Consider the following 20974-nt stretch of genomic DNA (forward strand, 5'->3'; position numbering starts at 1 on the left):
AAATAAACATTCAAAAAAATAAAAATACAAATAAATAAACATATATATATATATATATTGTTAAGCATATTTTACACTAGAAGTGTGAATAGATACAAAATACACATTTTCTGTGAGACATCTCAAATTCTCAGGAGAAACAAATGTTTTATCATTTCTTCTTTTTAAGAAATGTATATAAGTAATAGTAGTAGTTTATGGATCAGGTGGTATACAATTGATTTACTTAGAATTTCTCATGTAATCTTTAATCCAGTTCAATGAGCTAGAGATTAGCCTTTACCATGAACAGGTAAATGAAGCTTAAAGAGATTAAGGAAGTTTCTTACATTTACACAACTAGTACATGGCAGAGCCAAGATTTGAACCCAAAGTCTGCTTTTAACCACTAATGTCTCTATACAGTGTAGAACATTTAGAAAATAAAGAAAAATATAAAGAATCAAATAAAAAAATCAACCATAGTTCAGCTCCTGTTAGCCACATACTGTTAAGTATGTTCTTTTTTTTTTTCCAGTCTTTTTAAAAATAGCTTTAATTTTCTTCTGATTCTAGAAGTAAGTATACTTATTTTTAAAAGCCTTGAAAAGTATAAAGGATGGAACAAAAGTCTATAGTTCTAGCAGCCAATGGTAAACACTTCAATATATTGATATATGTCTTCATAGGCTTGTGTTTATGCTTTTCTATTTACATGTATTTTTTTTTCATGACAATAATGGAACCTTATATACATGAAGTTTTGTATCCTTCACAGTATATTGGTGAATTTTTTTTCCATCTTGTTAAGATTCTTTCAAAAGTACTGCTTTTTTCTGGCTGTTTAAATTCCATTTCGCAGCTTTACCGTAATTCAGTCATTCCACTACTGTTGGATATTTAGACTTTCCTTATTGCTGTAAAGCTGTGCCGAGCACAAATATTTGTTGGCAATATGGCAGGAAAACAGACAGTCTCCACTGCTGGTGGTGATTTATGTTGATACATTTTTCTTCAGGTATTAAACAGTTTGAAAATGTTAATGTCCTTTGCAGTAATGCAATTTCTAGGAGTCTCACCAGAGGACCCCAGACTTTTTAATTCTTTTCCATGCTTTGAACTGTCTTTTCCTTAGGATCTAAACGCTCTTCCCACAGCAATGCTTATTTTTATGGCTTCTTCAAGAACAAGCGCATAGTTTTGTTTGACACTCTACTAGAAGAGTATTCTGTACTAAACAAAGCCATCCTGGAGGAGTCTGGCATGGAAGCCCGCAAAGATGGAGAAGGGGACAGTGAAGAAGTAAAAGCTAACGTTAAAGTGAGTTTTTCTTTTCCTAAGAGGCCCTGGGCTCAGTTTTTATAAACAGTTACTATGACAGCTCAGAATAATATCAGTTTCTGTGCAGTGAGTGGTGAATTAAAGGAGACTACCAAATAAGAACACCGTGGCACCTTTATAATTCTGGTATTTGGGAGAGACTATCACTATTATTACATGCTAACTACCTCTCAAGCTTTTATAGAATGTACACATGGAAATCGGAAGTGTAAGACAGGAAAATTCTTATGACTATAAGCTGTCTTTAAAACAGGACTTCATATATATTCTTGATATGTTTATGATCAAAGACTTCCCACAGGTAGGCCAAAGAGGAGATAAACATTTGATTTTTACCTCATTGAGATGCAGAAATGATAGGCTTGGCAATGGAGAGACTTGGATTTGAATCCTGGTTCTGTCATTTAGTAGCTGTGTGTCCTTGGGTACACTATATAATGTGGTTGGCTTTCTTTTGTTTGTTTGACAAATATTTATGAAACCTATATTCTGTGCTGAGATACTTTGCCTGGCACTAGAAATGCAAAAATAAAGAGGGAAGATCTCAAGAAGCTTGTGATCTGAAGGGGAGAAATATAATTGTAACAGTGAAGCTATGTATACTGAATGCAGGGGGAGCACAGGAGAAGACATGTCTTAAATCTGACTTGAGTCTCAGAAAGCTTTTTCGGGGGGCTCCTGACTGGCTCAGTCAGTAGAGCATATGACTCTTGATCTAAAGTACCAAGACTAACTGGGGGAAGAAGGGACAATGATAAGAAACAGCACAGTTTTAATCAGGAACAGCCAGCAGTATTTCTATATGTATTGGAATATGCTATTGGCCTTGGTGTCATTCAGAGATGATTTTGGTTCTGTATAACTCTAGGCAATATGTTAAGTTCTCTAAATCATTGATCATTGATCTGTCTCTCTCTTTTTTTTATTTTTTATTATTAAGTTTATTTATTTATTTTGAGAGAAAGAGTTGGGAGGAGGGGCAGAGAGAGAGGGAGAGAATCTCCAGCAGGCTCTGACATGGGGTTCAAACTCACAAACCATGAGATCATGACCTGAACCAAAATCAAGAGTTGGACCCTTAACCAACTGAGCCATGCAGGCGACCCTAGATCATTAATTTCTTTTTTTTTAAGTTGATATATTTTGAGAGAGTGAGCATGCACGTGTGTCATGTGCACAAGATGGTGAGGGGCAGAGAGAAGGAGAAACAGAATCCCAAGCAGGTTCTGAGCCATCAGTACAGAGCCTGGTGCGGGGTTTGAACTCATGAACTGTGAATTCTTAACCTGAGCTGAGATCAAGAGTCAGATGCTTAACCGACTGAGCCACCCAGGCACCCCTGAATCATTGATTTCTTAATTAAAAGATGCTGCTGCAGGGTTTCTCACCTTGGCACTATTGACATTTTGAGCCAGGTGATTTTTATTGTGGGAGGGTATCTTGTGCATCATAGGATATTTAGCAGCATCCCTGGCCTTTCCCCACTACATGCCAGTATCAACCTTCCCTACCACCAACACCTTTTACAACTGAAAATCTCTCCAGACGTTGCCAGATAGCCCTTGGGGGCAGGGCTTGGGGGGCAAGAACTAGGAAACTAGTTGGGAAACTAGTTCCTAGCAGAACTAGGAAACTAGTTGGGAAACACGGGGCTGAAGCTGCCTGCCTTTAGGGCTCTGAGGATTAAATGAAATGATATAGGTGAGATACTTTGTACTCCATATTATACATTCTAACTACTAGGAAATATTATCATTTGAACATACATTTTGATCCTAAAAAGATAGTCTAATAAAATGGCCTTGCCTGTTATAAATATGTACACGGGGCAAGATTCTGTGAAGGGATTAAATAGCATTGGGAGAGGGTTAACTCCTGTAATTTAGCTTATTTTTGAAGTAGGGTTATCCTGCCGGTTAGGATGTTGGAATAAAAGTCACTTTGGTTTGACCAAGAGTCAGGATTTTAAGCTAAGAAGAGATCTTAAGGTTATGTCATCAGTAGGAACACTGAAGTCCAGAAAGGGTAACTCGGGGACAGCACGAGGGAATCATGCAAGGTCAGCAGGTCACTCTGCTTAAGAGGTACCCACATCCAGGGATGAGGAACAGGGGGTAACATTATAGCCAAACCATGATGTTAGACAGTGGCCCACTGATTTCAAACAGTGTGATGAAATTACTGATCTTTAGTATCTAGGAGAACAGTATTCTTTCTTTCTCCTCTTTCTAGTATTTCTCCTGTTTCTAGGAGAACAGATTTTTTCAGTAAATCTTAAAAAAGATTAGATAGTCTTTTGAAATGTGTTGAGTGGAGTCTCTGAGTTATTTTGCTGGCTTTTTTTGCTTTATTTCATTGATAACTACAAATATTTTAGTATCTGGGTATAAGTTACATGATTAAAATACTTTAGACATAGTCCTGAAGAACCTTTAGTAGAAGAGACTAGCCCTGTACACAAATAGCCCATAAATTAAAGCAGAGTGTGGTAAACATCATGAATGGCTGGAATAGTGTGGTTTTTAGAAATTAAGAGGTTAATGAGGATTCTAATAGATAGTTTTCTTCTTTTTAAAAAAAATTTTTTAACGTTTATTTATTTTTGAGAAAGACAGACAGAACATTAGTGGGGATGGGCAGAGAGAGAGGGAGACACAGAATCTGAAGCCGGCTCAGGCTTTGAGCTGTCAGCACAGAGCCTGACGTGAGGCTTGAACTCAGGAACCATGAGATCATGACCTGAGCCAAAGTCAGACGCTCAACCAACTGAGCCACCCAGGCGCCCCCTAGTAGACCGTTTTCTTAACGGAGAAGATATTTGAACTAAGCAGAATTTTGACTTGGGAATGGGGCTTTTCAGGTCAAAGTTATGAAATGAATAAAATGATACAGACATAAAAACTACACACTGGCTCTTCTAAGATTAATGACTAAATGTATTCTTATAGATGGGGATGGAAAGGTACACTGGGACCAGTTTGTAAAATTCTTCCTGAAGATGTTGAGTGGTTGTCTCCAATGGCCAGGAAGGTTGATTTGGGTAGAAGCCAAAGCTTGCTTTAGGAAGATTACAGTTTGGTGGCAGCATATAGGATAGAACAGATTGGAGGCAGAGAGACTTCTGGGGCCAAGTGCATCAAGGTAAGCATGAAATAAAGAGAGTCTGCATAGAGTGAGAGGTCAGAGTAAGTTCAAGAGTCACAACAAAAGATGGATTTAAAGTACCTGGTGATTGTGCTTGTGGGGAGTGAAGGAAGTCAAAGATTGACTCAACACGGAGAAAGACAAATACCTTATGATTTCACTCATATGTGGAATTTAACAAACAAAACAAACAAGCAAAGGGGAAAAAAGAGAGACCGACAAACAGACTCTTAAGTATAGAGAACAAACTGATGGTTCTCAGAGGGGAGGTGGCGTGGGGATGGGAGAAATAGGTTAAGGGAATTAAGAGCACACTCATCATGATGAGCACTGAGTAGTGTATAGAATTGTTGAATCACCGTATTGTGCACCTGCAACTAATATAACACTCTGTGTTAACTATACTGGAATTAAAATAAAAAACTCAGTAAAGAAAAAAACAAAGATTGACTCAACACTCATTAACTGCAGTGCTTTCCAGTGTATGTGCCATACTATTTTAGGGAGTATATTAGTATTTTAAATTTGAATGGCTATATCTTTATTAATGTATATTAGGACAATGATAAAACTAGCATATAGTGATTTCATAAATATTGTCATTTAGGACAAGTCTAAGTTTTAAAAAGTGAATTGGTTTAGAGAGAGCTATTGAGTAAATAATCACATAGAGATTACACAGATGTAGCAGAAGTTTAGGAAACAGTGGTTTAGTCAGGACCTGCTACTGAACACCTACTATGTACAACACATGGGGGGGGAGGCGCATTCAATCTGGATGAGGTGGGGAAAATGAAGCATTTCATTTTCAACAGAAGTTTAAAGGAGAAAACCAAGTTATCTGAAATCCCTCCTCTCAGGGAGATCTAGTACATTTTGATGAATGTTTCCATACTGGTTATTAACATTTAAAAAGATGTCTAGGAAACTTGACTGTAGGATTTTACCCTTCAGGAGACAAAGAGAATATTTGGAACAACCTGTCTCAAAAGTAGTTTAAAAGGAAAAGTAAAACTATAGAAAAGCTGCCCCTTTGTAGAAGAAAGTATTTCCCAGCAAGGGCTAGGGTTATGTTAAGTCTTCCCAGTTAGTAAGAGTAAATGGAAAGTGCACAGGCTATAGAGATATGGGTTCGGGTTTTACCCACGACATACTAGCGAGATGATCTTAAGACATTTAAAAAAAAAATTTTTTTTTTAATGTTTACTTTGGACGCAGAGAGAGAGAGAGCATGAGTAGGGGAGGGGCCAAAAGAGAGGGAGACACAGAATCCACAGCAGGCTCCGGGCTCTGAGCCGAAGTCAGATGCTCAACCGACTGAGCCACCCAGGCACTCTGATCTTAAGACATTTTTAATTTCTCAGCTACCTCTTCTTTATCTCTAAAATGAAGATAATATTCCTCTCCTGCCCAGTTTGGTGGTGTTGGGATCAAACGAGTCAGTGTATGAATCCTGTGAAAAAAAAGGGCTATAGAAAGCGGTGCTTCTTTCTGTTCTGTTATGTGAAATTAGTGTGGGAAGAAAAGAAAATTCAGTTTTGTCTAAGAATCTGTCACAAAAAAACAAGAGTCCGTTAGTGGACCCTGTTTAAGCTCTTTTCATTCCGTATCTTTGAATGTGACTCTGTGCACTTCTAAATAGCTCCCTAGTAGTACGTGAGTGACTCGGCTGGTTAAGCGTCCTACTCTTGATTTTGGCTCAGGTCATGATCTCACCTTACGTGAGTTCGAGCCCTCTGTTGGGCTCCATGCTGGCAGTGGAGGGGCCTGCTTGAGATTCCCTGTCTCCCTCCCTTGCTGTCCCTCTGGCACTTGTGCTGTGTGTATGTATGTGTGTGTGTATATATATATATATATATATATATATATATATATATATATATATATATAAAACACTTGTGTGTTATATATACATATAACTTCCTAAACCTAGACACAGGAACCTGCACCATCTAGTAGAGAGCTGGTTGTTTAATGAAAGAATTCATAGTTCATACTGGGAAGCTGGGAACTAGTGAAAACAGAAGCCTGAGGACCAAGTTACTTTATATAAAATGACGCAAATGATAGCTGCCTTCTAGCAGTGGAGATTAATGAGCTGCATGTAAAATGTCTGATCCACACATAGGCCATTAATGGGTGGGAGCTATTATTTTTATTATTAAACAAAACAGCCATATTTTTGCTTATGAAAGCAATAGAAAACTTAGAAAACATGACTAATCCGCCTGACCATAAACATTTTACTATATGTATTTCTAGTCTTTATAAACTCATTTTTTCCATCTTTCTCCTCCTATTGGATATATGGATTATTGCCAGTGTTTTGTTGTTAAAAATATTCTTGCAGTAAATATCTTCATATGTGGATCTTCAGTCTTAATTTCCCCCTTAGAATAGATGTCTACTAATTGGTGCTTTAAATTGTGATTCTTTCTTAATGGCCCTGAAGGTGCAGGTGCACGAATGTCTCTCTGTCTTTTAAACAACTAGGCCAGTTTTCTTACCGGTTCTTGCTCTGGCCAAAATTCTAATACTTGAAAGGAAAAGAGATAATAAATGTCAATACTATCTTGCAAATCTCTTTATCCTCTTTCTCATGTATCTACCCAGCCTCACTTTAAATGGACATCTCCTTAAAAAGGAGGAATTGGGGAAGGAGGGGAAAGGTGGTAGAATATCTAGATTCCAATAAATCTTACTGCTTGTGTTCCCATTAGGTTGCATTTTTCTAAACTGCATAAAACAAAATCAATTCCACAATTCATCTGGGTTTTTTTGTACCTCACCCTTTTAAGTATCTGGAGTATATTTCAAAACCCTTGGCCTTTACTTTCTAGGATATAAGTTCTCTAATTGTTGCAGGATATTGTGTGTGTCAGTAGGTCAAGCTTATTTAGTATTTGGCTCACATCTTTATATCTTTTTGATATTTTATTTGCTTGGTGTTTCAGTTATTGAGAGAAGTATGTTAACATCCTCTATTATGATAGATTTGTCAGAATAAATGTATTCTGAGGAAATAGTATTAGATACATGTAAATTTAGAATTAATGCATCCAAAGGTAAATTGAACCTTGGGCGAATTCTGTGGTGACCTTCTTTAGTAATGCCTTTAAGTTTCTTTTCTTTTCTTTTCTTTTTTTAATTTTTAAGTAATCTCTACACCCAACATGGGTTGGGTCTCGAATTCACCGTTCTGAGGTCAAGAGTCCTATGTTCCACCTATTGAGCCATCCGGGCACCCCTTAAGTTGCCGTTTAAGTTGATTTTGTCTGATGTTAATACAGCTACACCAGTTTTCTTTTAGTTAATGTTTGCTAGATGTCATCCATTTTTTAAAAAATTTCTTGAGCTAAAATTCACCTTTTCTACCATTTTTGAATGTATAATTCAGTGGTTTTTATTTATTTTTATTACGTTGTGCAGTGAGCCACCACTAACTCAATCATCCTTTTGCTTCTCAACTTACCATCCTGTCTTAGATGCCTTATACATAGCATGTAGGTAGATTTATGATTGAGAGTCACTATTTTTTTTTTTTGACCAGCTTAGTTTATTTATATATGTTGTGATTACTGATACTTGGAATTGTTTCTGCCATATTACTTTATGCCTTTTTCTTCTGTCCTTCCCGTATCCCCACCCCACCCCTGAACATACACATGTACATCTTCATGCCTTTTTTTTAAACAACTGACTGAGGGTTTTAAAAAATTCTATTTGAGTTGTAATTCAGGTTGGAAGGTTCTTGTATGATTGTGCTTTTAGTGACTGCTGTTAAAAATTAGGATTGCTCGGGGGCGCCTGGGTGGCTCAGTCGGTTAAGCGTCTGACTTCAGCTTGGGTCATGATCTCACAGTCTGTGAGTTCGAGCCCCGCGTTGGGCTCTGTGCTGACAACTCAGAGCCTGGAGCCTGCTTCAGATTCTGTGTCTCCCTCTCTTTCTGCCCCTGCCCTGCTCACACTCTGTCTCTCTGTCTCTCACAAATAAATAAACATTAAAAAAAAAATTAGGATTGCCCATATAACTTAAAATCTTAAAATATATAGTATCTTCACTGCTTCCTGAACAATCCAGGGACCATATACACTTTGATCCAATTCCTCCTTTCATCTTGTGTTTTATTTTTATTTTATTTTTATCCCCCAAATTAGCATTATAATTATTATTTCATACAGTCATTTTTTAGATTTACTCATATGCTTACCTGTTTCTTTGCTTACCATTCCTTATTCATCTTATACCTTCCTTTCAGAAATAACTTTCCTTTTTCCAGAAGTATATGTCTTAGCAACTTCTTAAGAAATTTTTGGATTTTGTTTTTATTTCATTCTCATGCTTAGATGTCAATTTAAGACTATCTTTTTTTTTTTTTTTAGTTTATTTTGAGAGAAACAGAGAAAACATAAGCAGGGGAGGGGCAGAGAGAGAGGGAGAGAGAGAGAATCCTAAGCAACCCATGAGATCATGACCGCAGCCACAATCAAGAGTTGGATGCTCAACCCACTGAGCCAGCCAGGCGACCCAGGACTGTCTCATTGAGCTATTTATATTAGCACTTTAAAGATGCCATTCCATTGTGTTGTGGCTTTTGTTCCTGTTGAAAAAGTCTACTCTGAGCTTTTGTCATTTCTTTATAGTTCTCTTTGGTGGTTCTTAAGATTTCTCTTTGATTTTCATGTTCTGCAGGTATGGGCTTCTTTATCTCAGTCCTACTTGGGATATATTGTGATTCCTAAATCTAACAACTTAGATCTTTCCTGAAGTTTTGAAAATTCTTGGCCAGTTGTATCTGTGAGTGTTGCTTCTCTCCCATTCTCTCCAGTCTGTCTTTCTGGAATTCCAGTTAGATGAATGTCGCACTATCTCATTCTGTCTTCCACAAGTGGTAAACACTATTTCATATTTTCCCTCTCTTTATTCTTTTCTCTAGGTATATTTAATCTATTTATTCTTTAGCCAGCCTGTTGTGTTTCAGTTTTAAAGCTCCGTTTGTTTCTTTTTCAAACCAGTTTGGTCGTTTCTGGAATTCTCTAGTTCCTTCCTCAGTGTTTTTAGATCTCTTCTTTGTGTAAAGCATGCTGTTTTTTTTGTTTTTTGTTTTTTTTTTGTAGCTAATAGTTCCATTATCTGAAGTCTTATGGAGCTAATGGTGCTCTTTATTGTTTCTGCTAACTTACTCATTGTTCCATTGTCTTCTGAAGTCTTTGGTAATTTTTGTTGTGACCTCATAATGCATCACTGATTTTAATCTTTAGGAATCCTGAGGGGTCTGGGTTTAGGGTACAATCCTCAATAGAGGATTTGCATTTGCTTGGGTCATCTGTCCCCAGTGCCACCAAACCAGAAGTATTTTAATCGGTCAGCTTGGGATTTTTCTGGACCATATTATACAGATAATGATTTTGACTTTTCGTAAGAAATATTTTTTTTTCACTTTAGGTGAGACTTGACAAATTTGGTTTATTTTGCCACTGTAGTTTTTCCTAGCTCACTCTTTGACTCAGAGTGTAGCCCTTCATGGATTTGTGCGAGGGATCTCAATTTCACCTCCTCACCTTTGGCTTTTCCTTTTTTTTCTGACGTACTAAATAAACTATATATCTAAAAGGATATTTATAACTTAGTATTTTTAGATGTCTGAGGGTTTTTCAGACTATCTAGTTAGTAACATTGCCAGACTCAGGTGTCTAGGGGTGTGTGTGTGTGTGTTCGTGAGTGAATATGTGTGTGTACATGTGTGAGTGTGTGTAAGATTAAATTGTTCATTGTGTCTTGGCACTATTTACATTGAATCTGGGAAATTTATGAACAGAATTTTATTTGGCTTAGTAAACATTATATATCATCATCCATATGACCACCTGCCATTTATGTTTAATTTTGTAATATTGTAATAATATGCAAATGATTACATATGTGTCAACTAAAGTTATTTATCTTATTTGATTGATGAATATTGAATACTTTTACATTCATAGTTTGTAAAAGTTGAAAGTACAGGTCTCTGGCATCAGACCACTTGGCTTCAAATTCTAGACTTTGGCTTTGTGGTTAGAGGAAAATTAGTTAACTTCTCTGTGCCTAAATTTTCTCATCTATAAAGTGGTATGGTAAGAATACTTTTGTCATGGTGATTTTGATGTATAAATGAGATAATTAAGTATTTAGCACAGAGGGCCTATGTATGTAGTCACTGTTTAATAAATGTTAGCAATTTTTGTAGTTGTTTTTTTTTAATCTTTCCCGGCCCGGTCTTCGTATGTGTTGAAGGGAAAAAAATTCAGATATTTTCCTTATATAATTTCTATGTCATCCATACTGCTTTTTTTCAGGTTCTAGTGTTCTATCTTAACAGCTTCCTTCATATATCTGGTAATTCTTGGTTGTCTACTCCTTAGTAAGAGAATAGGGGCTAAAAACTTGATTGGAATCTCTGAGCCTGTAGCTAAGGCTTGTCCACTTTGAGCTTCACTGTAGGGTGACCTGGGTGGGCTTCTTGCTGGAGAACACCTGGGTGTTAGTATCCTCAGGTGTTTCCTGGTAGAGTGGTCAGAGTTCCCAGGGAGTACTCATCTGATCCTCTCCCTGGGGGGTAGTGTTCTGGGAGCCCAGTGTGGGGAGAGGGCTTGGTGGGGGAGAGTCCTCAGTGTTCAGCATACCCTTACAATAGCTAACCTAACACAGACACATAGTCTGTGTACGCAGACCATGCTCGTGTGCCCTGGCCCTCCACTAGGCCCACTTGCTAGTTGAAAGGTCCTCTTTTACCCAGAGAGAATGAATGTTTAGGCTCCTTCCAGGGACAGGGGCAGTTGCTTTTTTGTGTAGAGTTGGAGAAGGAATCTATAGCTTTAACCACTGCTGAAACCACTCTCACTCAATTCTTATTTTAGCTGCCTTCCCCCTTCCCCCAGTTCCAGAAGTACCTAGTGCTGTTAGTTCCCAAGCCCTGTGAAGACTGTGTGGGATAAATCAGGCTGCTTCTGCTTGCTGCACTGCTGGCTTGTGAGTCAGCTTTCTTTAGTCAGCTAAGTCCATATCACTTGTCCATCTGCTTTCCTGCTTCCAAAATGTTGCTGTTGTCACCTCTCCTGTTTTCCCCTTCCTTGTGGGGTTAATATCTTAAAAATCTCTTGATCGTAGTTTTATGGGGGATTTTGTTCTTTCTGCTACCTTAACTTGGAAGTCTTGCTTTTTTAAATGGCAATTCATGGTGTATTTGTGATCATAAGTGATATGTGCTTATTTGTAGATAATTTGGAAAATAGGAAAGATATAAGCTAGTTACACATCACTATAATTTCTATCACATAGAAAAAACTACTGTTGACATTTGATGTACATCATTTGTTTCTGTGTTGTTTATTTTTATATGCACATTCACATTTTTTCATCATTGGGATCACTATTTTTAGCTTTGTATCATGCTTTCTTCACCTAGTAAACTGTTTTCCCATGTCAGAACATAATTTTTGAAACATTTCTAATGGGTTTATAATATAGCTGTCATATAAATTTGTCATGATTTATTTAAATGTCCTACTGATAAAGATTTATATTTTTAACATTTGTTTTTGTTTTTGTTTTTTTTTCAAATCCAAGTTAGACTATAAGTTTCATGAAGTCAGGGAATGTCTATCTTGTTCATGATTCTCTCTCCAGTGGTTAACCCAATGTCTACCACGGAGTGATTCAGAGAATGTTTTGTTAAATGAATGAACAGTTTTGCACAAAAGTCTGATTTTTTTTTTAAGTTAGAATCTAAGGAAGGCTCTTACTGGGTTAAAAGGTATAAACTTTGTGAAGGTTGTTAATAATTTATTTGCAACGTGTTCTTTGATTTAGAATAAGAAACAAGGATGTAAAAATGAGGAAGTGCTTGCTGTACTGGGCCATGAACTGGGACACTGGAAGTTGGGACACACAGTCAAAAATATCATTATCAGCCAGGTAAGTTGGGAGTGACAGTTCCCTTTTTATGGCAAGGTAGTCAGAGGAGAAGTATGGCAGGCAGGAGAGGTGGTCTAGTAGAGAGGTTAAGACGGACTCTGTAGCCAGGATAGCTGGCTTCATATCACGGCTCCTTGACTTCATCCCTGTGCCCTCAGGCAAGTTCCTTAACCTCCCTCTGCCTCCATCCCTTATTGAATGATAATACTTCCTAGGATTGATGTAAGAATTCACTGAGTTAATACATGTAAAGACTGTGGAGTAGTACGTGGAATGTGGTTAGGACTGTGTCAGTGTTGATCGTTACCACCACCATCACTGCCTGCAGAGTCACTCAGCTGTGAAGATCAAAGCTTGATAAGCTGGATTTTTTTGTAAACTTTTCTCCTTTAAAAGTCATTATACATCTATTGAAAAGAAGTTGGAAAAATGTAGTAAAGATAAAGAAGAAAATAACTATTCCTATAACATTCCTCCTCTGGGACCTAAATCATCTCTCTAAACCAACTGTTAACCATAGTTGTCAGGCTCCAGGTGAAATAGCACTATACTTTGTTGACTGGTTTGGAGCAGGTGTGGCCTTCACTGAGTCTAAAGTAGGTCTTTGTACCTTTCTAAAGGGCCGATGGTTCTGGAGGACGGTGTGTGTGAGGATTTGTAAGCCCCCATGGGCCCTTCCTGTTGCCTTGCATCTTTCAGCAGAAAATGAGTTCCTTGGCTTGAGGCTAGTTGTATGGATACATGGCAGTAGATAAGAAGATAAGTCCAAATCCAAGTTCAGAGTATTCAGTCTAAAGAGGAAAGTCTCAGCCGCCTTCATGAAGAAAGGGGTCCAATGGAATTAGGCTACCCTGAGGTGGTCGGCTGGTCCCTGAGGTGTCGTACCTGATGTGGGTGGGGTTGACTGCCCCTTCTAATAGATTGGGCACTCATCAAAAGCCAGTGGGGGGAATGTCTGGGTTGTTGACCAATGCACCGACTCCATTTCTGGCACCTTGACCACTTTTTCCAAGAGTCCCTTGACCAAGTCCTAGAGTGTCTAGGGAAAGAGGCTGACTGGCATCCACAGAGCAGGTATCTTCTCCACCTTATCGACAGCCTCCTTTACCATGGACTCCTTTGGTGAACATTCACATTGGGCCAATATATCATCGTACTCTGGGCTAATTTTGGAAGTTTTTCCACATACCTCTTTTCCAGATCTTCTTGTTAGCCATCCTTGAGTTTGTTCCGAGGCCCTGATCATCCAGCCAAACCAATATTTACCCACTGCCAATGATTTTATCCTCAGCTCAGGCCTTCTCTTCTTCCAGACTGAGTGGGCAATGAGGTATACTACTAAAGTTTCCTTCACTGAGAGTATTTCCTTCACCACTGTTTGCCAGGAACAGCCCTGAGTGGTTCTGTAATGCCATAGCAGTTCATTTCAGCTGGTGCCAGCAAATTGTATTAAGTTATTTGTAAAATGGGCTCGGATTTTTCCTCCTCAATCAAATGATTGTAGGGAGCTCCCCATGAATAGGGTTGGTTGAGGGATGGCAGAGGGTCAGGAGTTGGCATACTAGGTGTATGAGCTACCTGCTCTTTTAACTTCTGCCTTCATGACATCCTTCATTTCCGCTCGCATATATGCCACTTAGGCGTGATGTTGGGGCGCTTCAGGACATTCCAGTTTCCTGGCTAGGTGAGCTAGCATAGCATCCAGTGTAGGAGAGGCAGCTCGGTTTGCAGGGTCCTGCCGTCCCAGTCAGGAATCAGTCTCTAGTAGGGCACAGTAGCAAACCCAGAGTTGTTTTTCAGAAAGACAGTAGTTACTTGACAAAAATGATATGCATAGCTCATAATTCTAGGACCTTCATAATTCTAGGAGCTTGTCATGTGGATCCACGGGGTTACAAGGGCTGAATTGCGAGCTGCTTGCACTTCATCCTGGGGCTGGCGAACCTTATGCTGAGCCCCACTCTAGGCTGGTAGTGTTTGAGTTCTCTGGCAAATGGTTTGGAGCAGCACCCTCAAATATGGTACCTATGGTCTCCCAAGATCCTGACCTGCCAAGGGAAAGAATGGTATTTGTTCTCTACCTTACTCCAGTACCCCTTTACTCATATTTTGGTACAGACTTTTCACTCTTTTTCTCTCATTTATTGTTAAAGATACATCATTTTTCTCTTGGACCTAACTGCTCAGTACAGCTCCAGTGGTCCTAAAAAGTATTCAAGGGAAGCTTGTTTCTTCGAGCTTCCACATCAGAGTCAGGTGGAAGGCCTTGTATCTGATTACGATTTAATGCAAACAAAGCCAGAATGCATTCTAGCCTTTTAACTTTTTATAGAAAGAAAATATCTCATTGCTGTTGGCCACTTTATTATTATCATTATTTTTTTAAATGCTTTTATTTATTTTTTTGAGAGAGAGAGAGAGAGAGGGAGGGTGAGACTGAGCGCTAGCAGGGGAGGGGCAGGGAGAGAGGGAGACACTGAATCCGAAGCAGGCTCCGGCTCCGAGCTGTCAGCACAGATCCTGATGTGGGGCTCAAACCGTGAACCACGAGATCATGACCTGAGCTGAAGTCGGAAGCCCAACCGACTGAGCCACCCAGGCTCCCCTGCTATTGGCCACTTCAAACCCTCAGTTATTAGAGCCTCCATTTAAGCCTGTCCTTCTAAAAAACTATACAACTTATACATTTGGGGAAATTTTATTTTTATTTCTAGAATAAAACTATAAAATTACCTAAATAACTTGTTTCTCTGATTACACTAACACTATTATTAAAATCGCACCATGATGTCTGATTCTAGTTTTTTTTTTTGGTACTTCTGATTCCACAGTGAAATAAATCACCTTAGTAATAACTTAGAGAGATTTTGTATCTTTCTTTCCAGATGAATTCCTTCCTGTGTTTCTTCTTGTTTGCTGTATTAATTGGTCGAAAGGAGCTTTTTTCTGCATTTGGTTTCTATAACAGCCAACCCACTCTAATTGGATTATTGATCATCTTCCAATTTATTTTTTCACCTTACAATGAGGTAATGTATAATCTTTATAATTATCTTACATATGCCCTTGTATTTCAAATCTAGAACCTTTAGGATAGTGAAAAAAGAAATAAAACTGTAGTTTTAACAAGTAGATGAAACAAAACCTTTTAGTCCCTTGATTTACTGGCCAGTAGAAGAAAGTAGCAGAAAAACCCAAGCCCAAATGAACAAATGCTTGCATGCTGTTAATGGGGGAATAGTCGAGGACTAGACTTTGGTGGTGAAAACTTAGATCCTAACGTACCTCAGAGGCATGGTAGGTGGAGATTAACTAGGAGAATGCTAAGTCCTAGATGACGTATTCACCAGTGTTTGGCTGAAAATCTTCTGTGTTTGAGGGGACGAAACAGTGATAGTTGAGTGCCTGTATGGCTGGATAAGGGAGGCAGTGTGACAGTGTTCCCCTGATCGCGTCCTCCGCCCATCCCCTTCAGAATGGCCTTAGGGTCCCACCACAGGCCCTCTAAGTCAGAACTGGGTGGGGTGCTATGGTAAGTGAGGCTTAAGAATCACTGCTCGGATTGCCCAGTAGGGAGATTGCATACAGGTGATACGGCATGGATTGAGACTGTATATTAACAAATCTGATGATGGCAACATGTCATGATATTTGATAAATTAAGCCAGGAAATAATATTGGGGATCTTGAGTGATTTCCATTGACAAAAATTCTCTTTGAGACAGGTTGTAGAGTTAAGATTTTTAGATAAACTAAATGAATCCTATTTCTCCATTAAAAAAGGGGGAGGAGGTTTGGAAGAGAAATAGGAATAGATCATATTTGCATAGCATTGTCCACATAAACTAACAAAGTTTTCCAGAACACTGAGATTTATTACCTTTAAATTCTTTTTTATTTTAACTGAGAATATTTATAAAATGCCTTTATGCAGTTTGTTACTGCTTAAAGAGGTTAAAGAAGACTTTTTTTTTTTTTAAGATTTTAAGTAATCTCCACACCCAGTGTGGGGCTTGAACTAACAACTCCGAGATCAAGAGTCCCATGCTCCACTGACTGAGCCAGCCAGGCACCTCTAGAGAACTTCACAGTTCAGGAGTGCCTTAAGGACACTGAGCTATGTATACTGAGTGACTCCCGCTGCTCTGCTTTTGAAGCAGTTGTGCTATTTATTTAACAAATTTTTTTTTTCTTCCCTCACTGTCAGGCTGATGATCCTGTCAGTGTGACTTTCTTGTATGTTATTATCCCTTTCTAGTTGGTATCCTTAACCGACCCTAGACGAGAAAATCAGATCATCAAACTCATTGGGTCGTGGTTACTAGATTGACTGATTCGAAGGGTCCTATTCTAAGTACAGGCATGCACGGTGTTAGTGGTTATTCTTTGCCGCAGCTAATTTGACTGCTCAGAGATTTTTGTTTTGCTTGTTTGCTCTCTTATATTGAGTGGTTGAGTTCACTTCAAAAACCACCCAAATAAATGTGGGGTATTAGAGCAATTTGAAACGTGATTAATCCGCAGAGATATTAGCAACTGTTTAAAAAATCTTGAAGAGGGGCGCCTGGGTGGCGCAGTCGGTTAAGCGTCCGACTTCAGCCAGGTCACGATCTCGCTGTCTGTGAGTTCGAGCCCCGCATCGGGCTCTGGGCTGATGGCTCAGAGCCTGGAGCCTGTTTCCGATTCTGTGTCTCCCTCTCTCTCTGCCCCTCCCCCGTTCATGCTCTGTCTCTCTCTGTCCCAAAAATAAATAAACGTTGAAAAAAAAAAAAATTAAAAAAAAAAAAAAAATCTTGAAGAGCCCACGAGATTTGTTTCAAAAGAACTAGGTATTTAAACAAAAAGACTTATGTTTAATTGTCAGCGTTTAAGAGGGCATGATAGGATGGGGCGCCTGCCTGGGTGGCTTAGTCGTTAAGCGTCTGACTTTGGCTCAGGTCATGATCTCACAGTTCGTGGGTTCAAGCCCCACATCGGGCTCGGTGCTGACAGCTCACAGCCTGGAGCCTGCTTCAGATTCTGTATCTCCCTCTCTCTCTCTGCCCCTCCCCCTCCCCCACTTGTGCTCTGTCTCTTTCTCTCAAAGATAAATAAACATTAAAAAAAAATTTTAATAAAATTTAAAAAGAGGGCATGATAAGAAAGAGCTATTTTCCTGGGAAAGATGGGGAAATTGCCCTTAATATTAAGAAAAGTTTGGCCGTGTACAGCAGAGCCAGCAGGTGCAGGTCAGTAAAGAATGCTTTGCTTGGGACACTTACAATCAGGAGAAAAATTGATCCATCGATAGCTCGACGAGGACCACTTAATGATTCTGTCCCAAAAAGTCTATTCAAGATTTGGAGAGAAATTTCAGGCAGAATTCAGATATTAGCTTTGAATATGTCTAAGAAGGGATTAGGAACTCCCAGACTTCATTTTGAAACTCTCTATTTGCTAATAGCAGTGAGAGGTACAAATGAGAGACTTTTTTAAACTTATTTTTTGTCTTAATGCTGAAGTATTTCAAGGTAAGAACTAGAACTCATGTCATTCAACCTGAAGTACTCCAGTATACAAATAAATTATTTTTCCCTCAGAAATGTGTATTTTCAAATGAAGTTTGTCCCCTTTGTAATGGTCCATTCAGAGACTGGATATTTATTCTGGCAATGTTGTCATAGCTCAGAACATTTTAGAAAATTCTGTTTTGAGGTTGTAGACTATAGCCTCTTATATGGAATTAGTGAGCAAGAATTTTTTTTAAGTTTTTTAAAATGTTTATTTACTTTTGAGAGAGACAGAGAGAGAGAGAGAGAGAGACAGAGCATGAGTGGAGGAAGGGCAGAGAGAGGAGACACAGAATCTGAAGCAGGCTCCAGGCTCTGAGCTGTCAGCACAGAGCCGGACGTAGGGCTCGAACTCACCAACTGTGAGATCATGACCTGAGCTGAAGTTGGACACTTTAACCGACTGAGCCACCCAGGTGCCTCCCAAGAATGAATACACACACACACACACACACACACACACACACACACACACACTTACTTATTTATTTATTTTAACGTTTATTTATTTTTGCGAGAGACAGAGACAGAATGCGAGTGGGTTGGGGCAGAGAGAGAGGGAGGCACAGAATCCAAAGCCGGCTCCAGGCTCCAAGCTGTCAGCACAGAGCCCGACGCGGGGCTCAAACTCACGAGCCATGAGATCATGACCTGAGCCAAAGTTGGACGCTCAACTGACTGAGCCACCCAGGCGCTCCAAGAATATATTTTAATAGAGAAAGAAAGGGTCTGAATAGAAATCAGCACGACTTAACTCTGACCCGGAGGAAGGTGGTGTGTGTGGGCAATGGAGGTACCAAGAATCTCAGCGCCACAACCTTCTAGCTGTGTGACTTCCACCAAGTTATTTCACCTCTCTGAACATGACCTTCCTCATCTGTGAAACAACAGTAAGACTAATGACCACGTAGGATTGTTGGGGAATACATAAAGTGCCTACAGCAGTGGCTGGCACCTGGCAGATGCTTAAAAATTAGTATTTTTTTGGTAAGAACATTGATTTGGGTATATATCTGTTTCTGGTCTGTTTGCTCGGGGGAAAAGTCTCAATTTATAACAATTCCCCACCTTAGTTCCCTAAATACTAGTGATCTTCCTTTGGACCTGTTGTTTCTCTTATCCTGAGCTGGACTTTGCCTGCACGCCTTGCTCATGCGCCCGCCAGTGGCCGCAGAGGCGGGCAGTGGTCAAACCCCTTCTGTTTACTTTTTCAGGTTCTTTCTTTCTGCCTAACAGTCCTAAGCCGCAGATTTGAGTTTCAAGCCGATGCGTTTGCCAAGAAACTTGGAAAAGCTAAAGACTTATATTCTGCTTTAATCAAACTAAACAAAGATAACTTGGGATTCCCTGTTTCGGACTGGCTGTTTTCAATGTGGCATTATTCTCACCCTCCACTACTGGAGAGGCTTCAAGCTTTGGAAAGTTCAAAACAAGACTGAGGTGCCCAGGGTCTGCGACTGAAGACATTTCTGATTATTTCTGTCCTGGCAGCATGTTCCAGCTCTTGATGTTTTTAAACCTTTTTTTTTTTTTTTTTTTTTTTTTTTTTAAGAAAAATTATTAAGTACAGAAAAACCCAGATTTAAATACATTTAATATCTCATTTCAAAAATGATTTTAATAATCCATTTCTTAAAACACTGGAAGAAATTTTGAGGCTTAATGTTTTTAAAAGCATGGTTTTATCTCTAGCATCTAATTTTACCATCAACTTTTAAAATTATTTGAGAAAATACAGAACTTGTTTTATTTACACACTTATATGGAACCTGCATATAAGGTGTTTAGGGGCCTGTGTTTAAAAGAGGAACACCACCCAGAGTTTTGTCTGTGAGGGAGTGAGACAGTGGTCCCAAATCACTGTGCTCGAACCTGAGTTGAGATTTGTTTTTACTTCCATGTTCTTGTGATCTAACCTGGTGAATCAGTGTTTTACCTAAGGAAGAAAGGTAATAATTGGTAAGGCTGATGTGATTTAAATGAAACCAATTAGAAATATGTTCTGTTCTACCAAATGTCTCTGTTCCCTCTCTTGCATCACACCGATCAGGAGCTTCTAAATAGTGCTTTGAAATTAGAAATTATGTTTAGAAGGTTTTAAATCACTGGGTTTTGTTTTTGTTTTTAGGAAAATCTCCGTCTTTATCTTTCTTTCTACCTGGTGGATATGATCTCATTATGGCGTAAACTAGTATTTTTCAGAACATTTCAGCTTTTTCCTCATTTATACTCTGATTCAATAAACAGTACATCCTTTCACTTAGCAGCAATCGCCATATTGAAAAGGTTTTGCTATTTTTAAAGTGGCAGAATGTGGAAAGAAGAACAAAAGGACATTTTAAGAGACATAGGGTGAAATACTGATGGTTCTCTTATGGTATTTCAGGAAAAAAATATAGTTTTATATCTCTTTCAAGAACAGAAGAGTTTCAGTTTTTATTTTTGTAATTTTTATCGGGAAGTCGTAAGTACTAATCAGGCCTGATTCCATTTTTGAAAATTACAGTTCTTGATGTGCAGCTAATTTTTATTTTCAAAACAAATGTCACGAAAGATTACTTTTCCAGTTTTCAAAGCTGTGTGTTTGACTGCTTCGAATCTCTGTCCATTTTCTGAATGAGAGCTTACTTTGTGCCTGGAGCTCGCACCCTCTGGTAATGTTTCCTTTCTGGGCATTCATCCCAAAGCGGATCAGCTGTGCACCTTTGGTATCTGGCCAGAAAGTCTTTTACTCAGCTGATATTTGGGTACTGCCTTTACATGGAAATATAATAAAAATAAAGCTAGTTTAGTACTGCATTATTTATTTTCCTAAGGCTAAAGAGGAGCAGTCTGATGATTTTATCCAGCACCCTTTATCTGTGAATTCACGCTGTGATAACTGCCTTTCCTTCCTTCTGTGCCTTTGAATATAAATTTCAGTTCTGCACAAGTGAAACATTAAAAATTGCCAATGCGGATTGATGGACTTTGTCCTTAATTTGACAAAATTGTGTGTCATTTG

At 38.8% G+C, this 20974-nt stretch overlaps 1 protein-coding gene across 3 annotated transcripts in view; it reads left to right on the top strand.

Annotated features, from left to right (window-relative positions):
• The window catches only part of ZMPSTE24 (zinc metallopeptidase STE24), a 40553-nt gene that overhangs the window by 18760 nt on the left and 819 nt on the right, over positions 1-20974 (top strand). For 2 of the 3 annotated variants that reach the window (XM_045482324.1, XM_045482325.1), the window contains 4 exons: positions 1115-1299; positions 12317-12421; positions 15307-15450; positions 19185-20930. In XM_045482324.1, coding sequence (XP_045338280.1) covers positions 1115-1299; positions 12317-12421; positions 15307-15450; positions 19185-19409 — 659 coding nt within the window. In that variant the 3' untranslated portion in view covers positions 19410-20930. Of the gene's footprint in view, positions 1-1114; positions 1300-12316; positions 12422-15306; positions 15451-19184; positions 20931-20974 lie in introns of those variants that run through there. The other variant, XM_045482326.1, reaches the window with a different exon arrangement.

The sequence above is a fragment of the Leopardus geoffroyi genome, chromosome C1 (genome assembly GCF_018350155.1).
Source record: "Leopardus geoffroyi isolate Oge1 chromosome C1, O.geoffroyi_Oge1_pat1.0, whole genome shotgun sequence".
NCBI classification, from domain to species: domain Eukaryota; kingdom Metazoa; phylum Chordata; class Mammalia; order Carnivora; family Felidae; genus Leopardus; species Leopardus geoffroyi.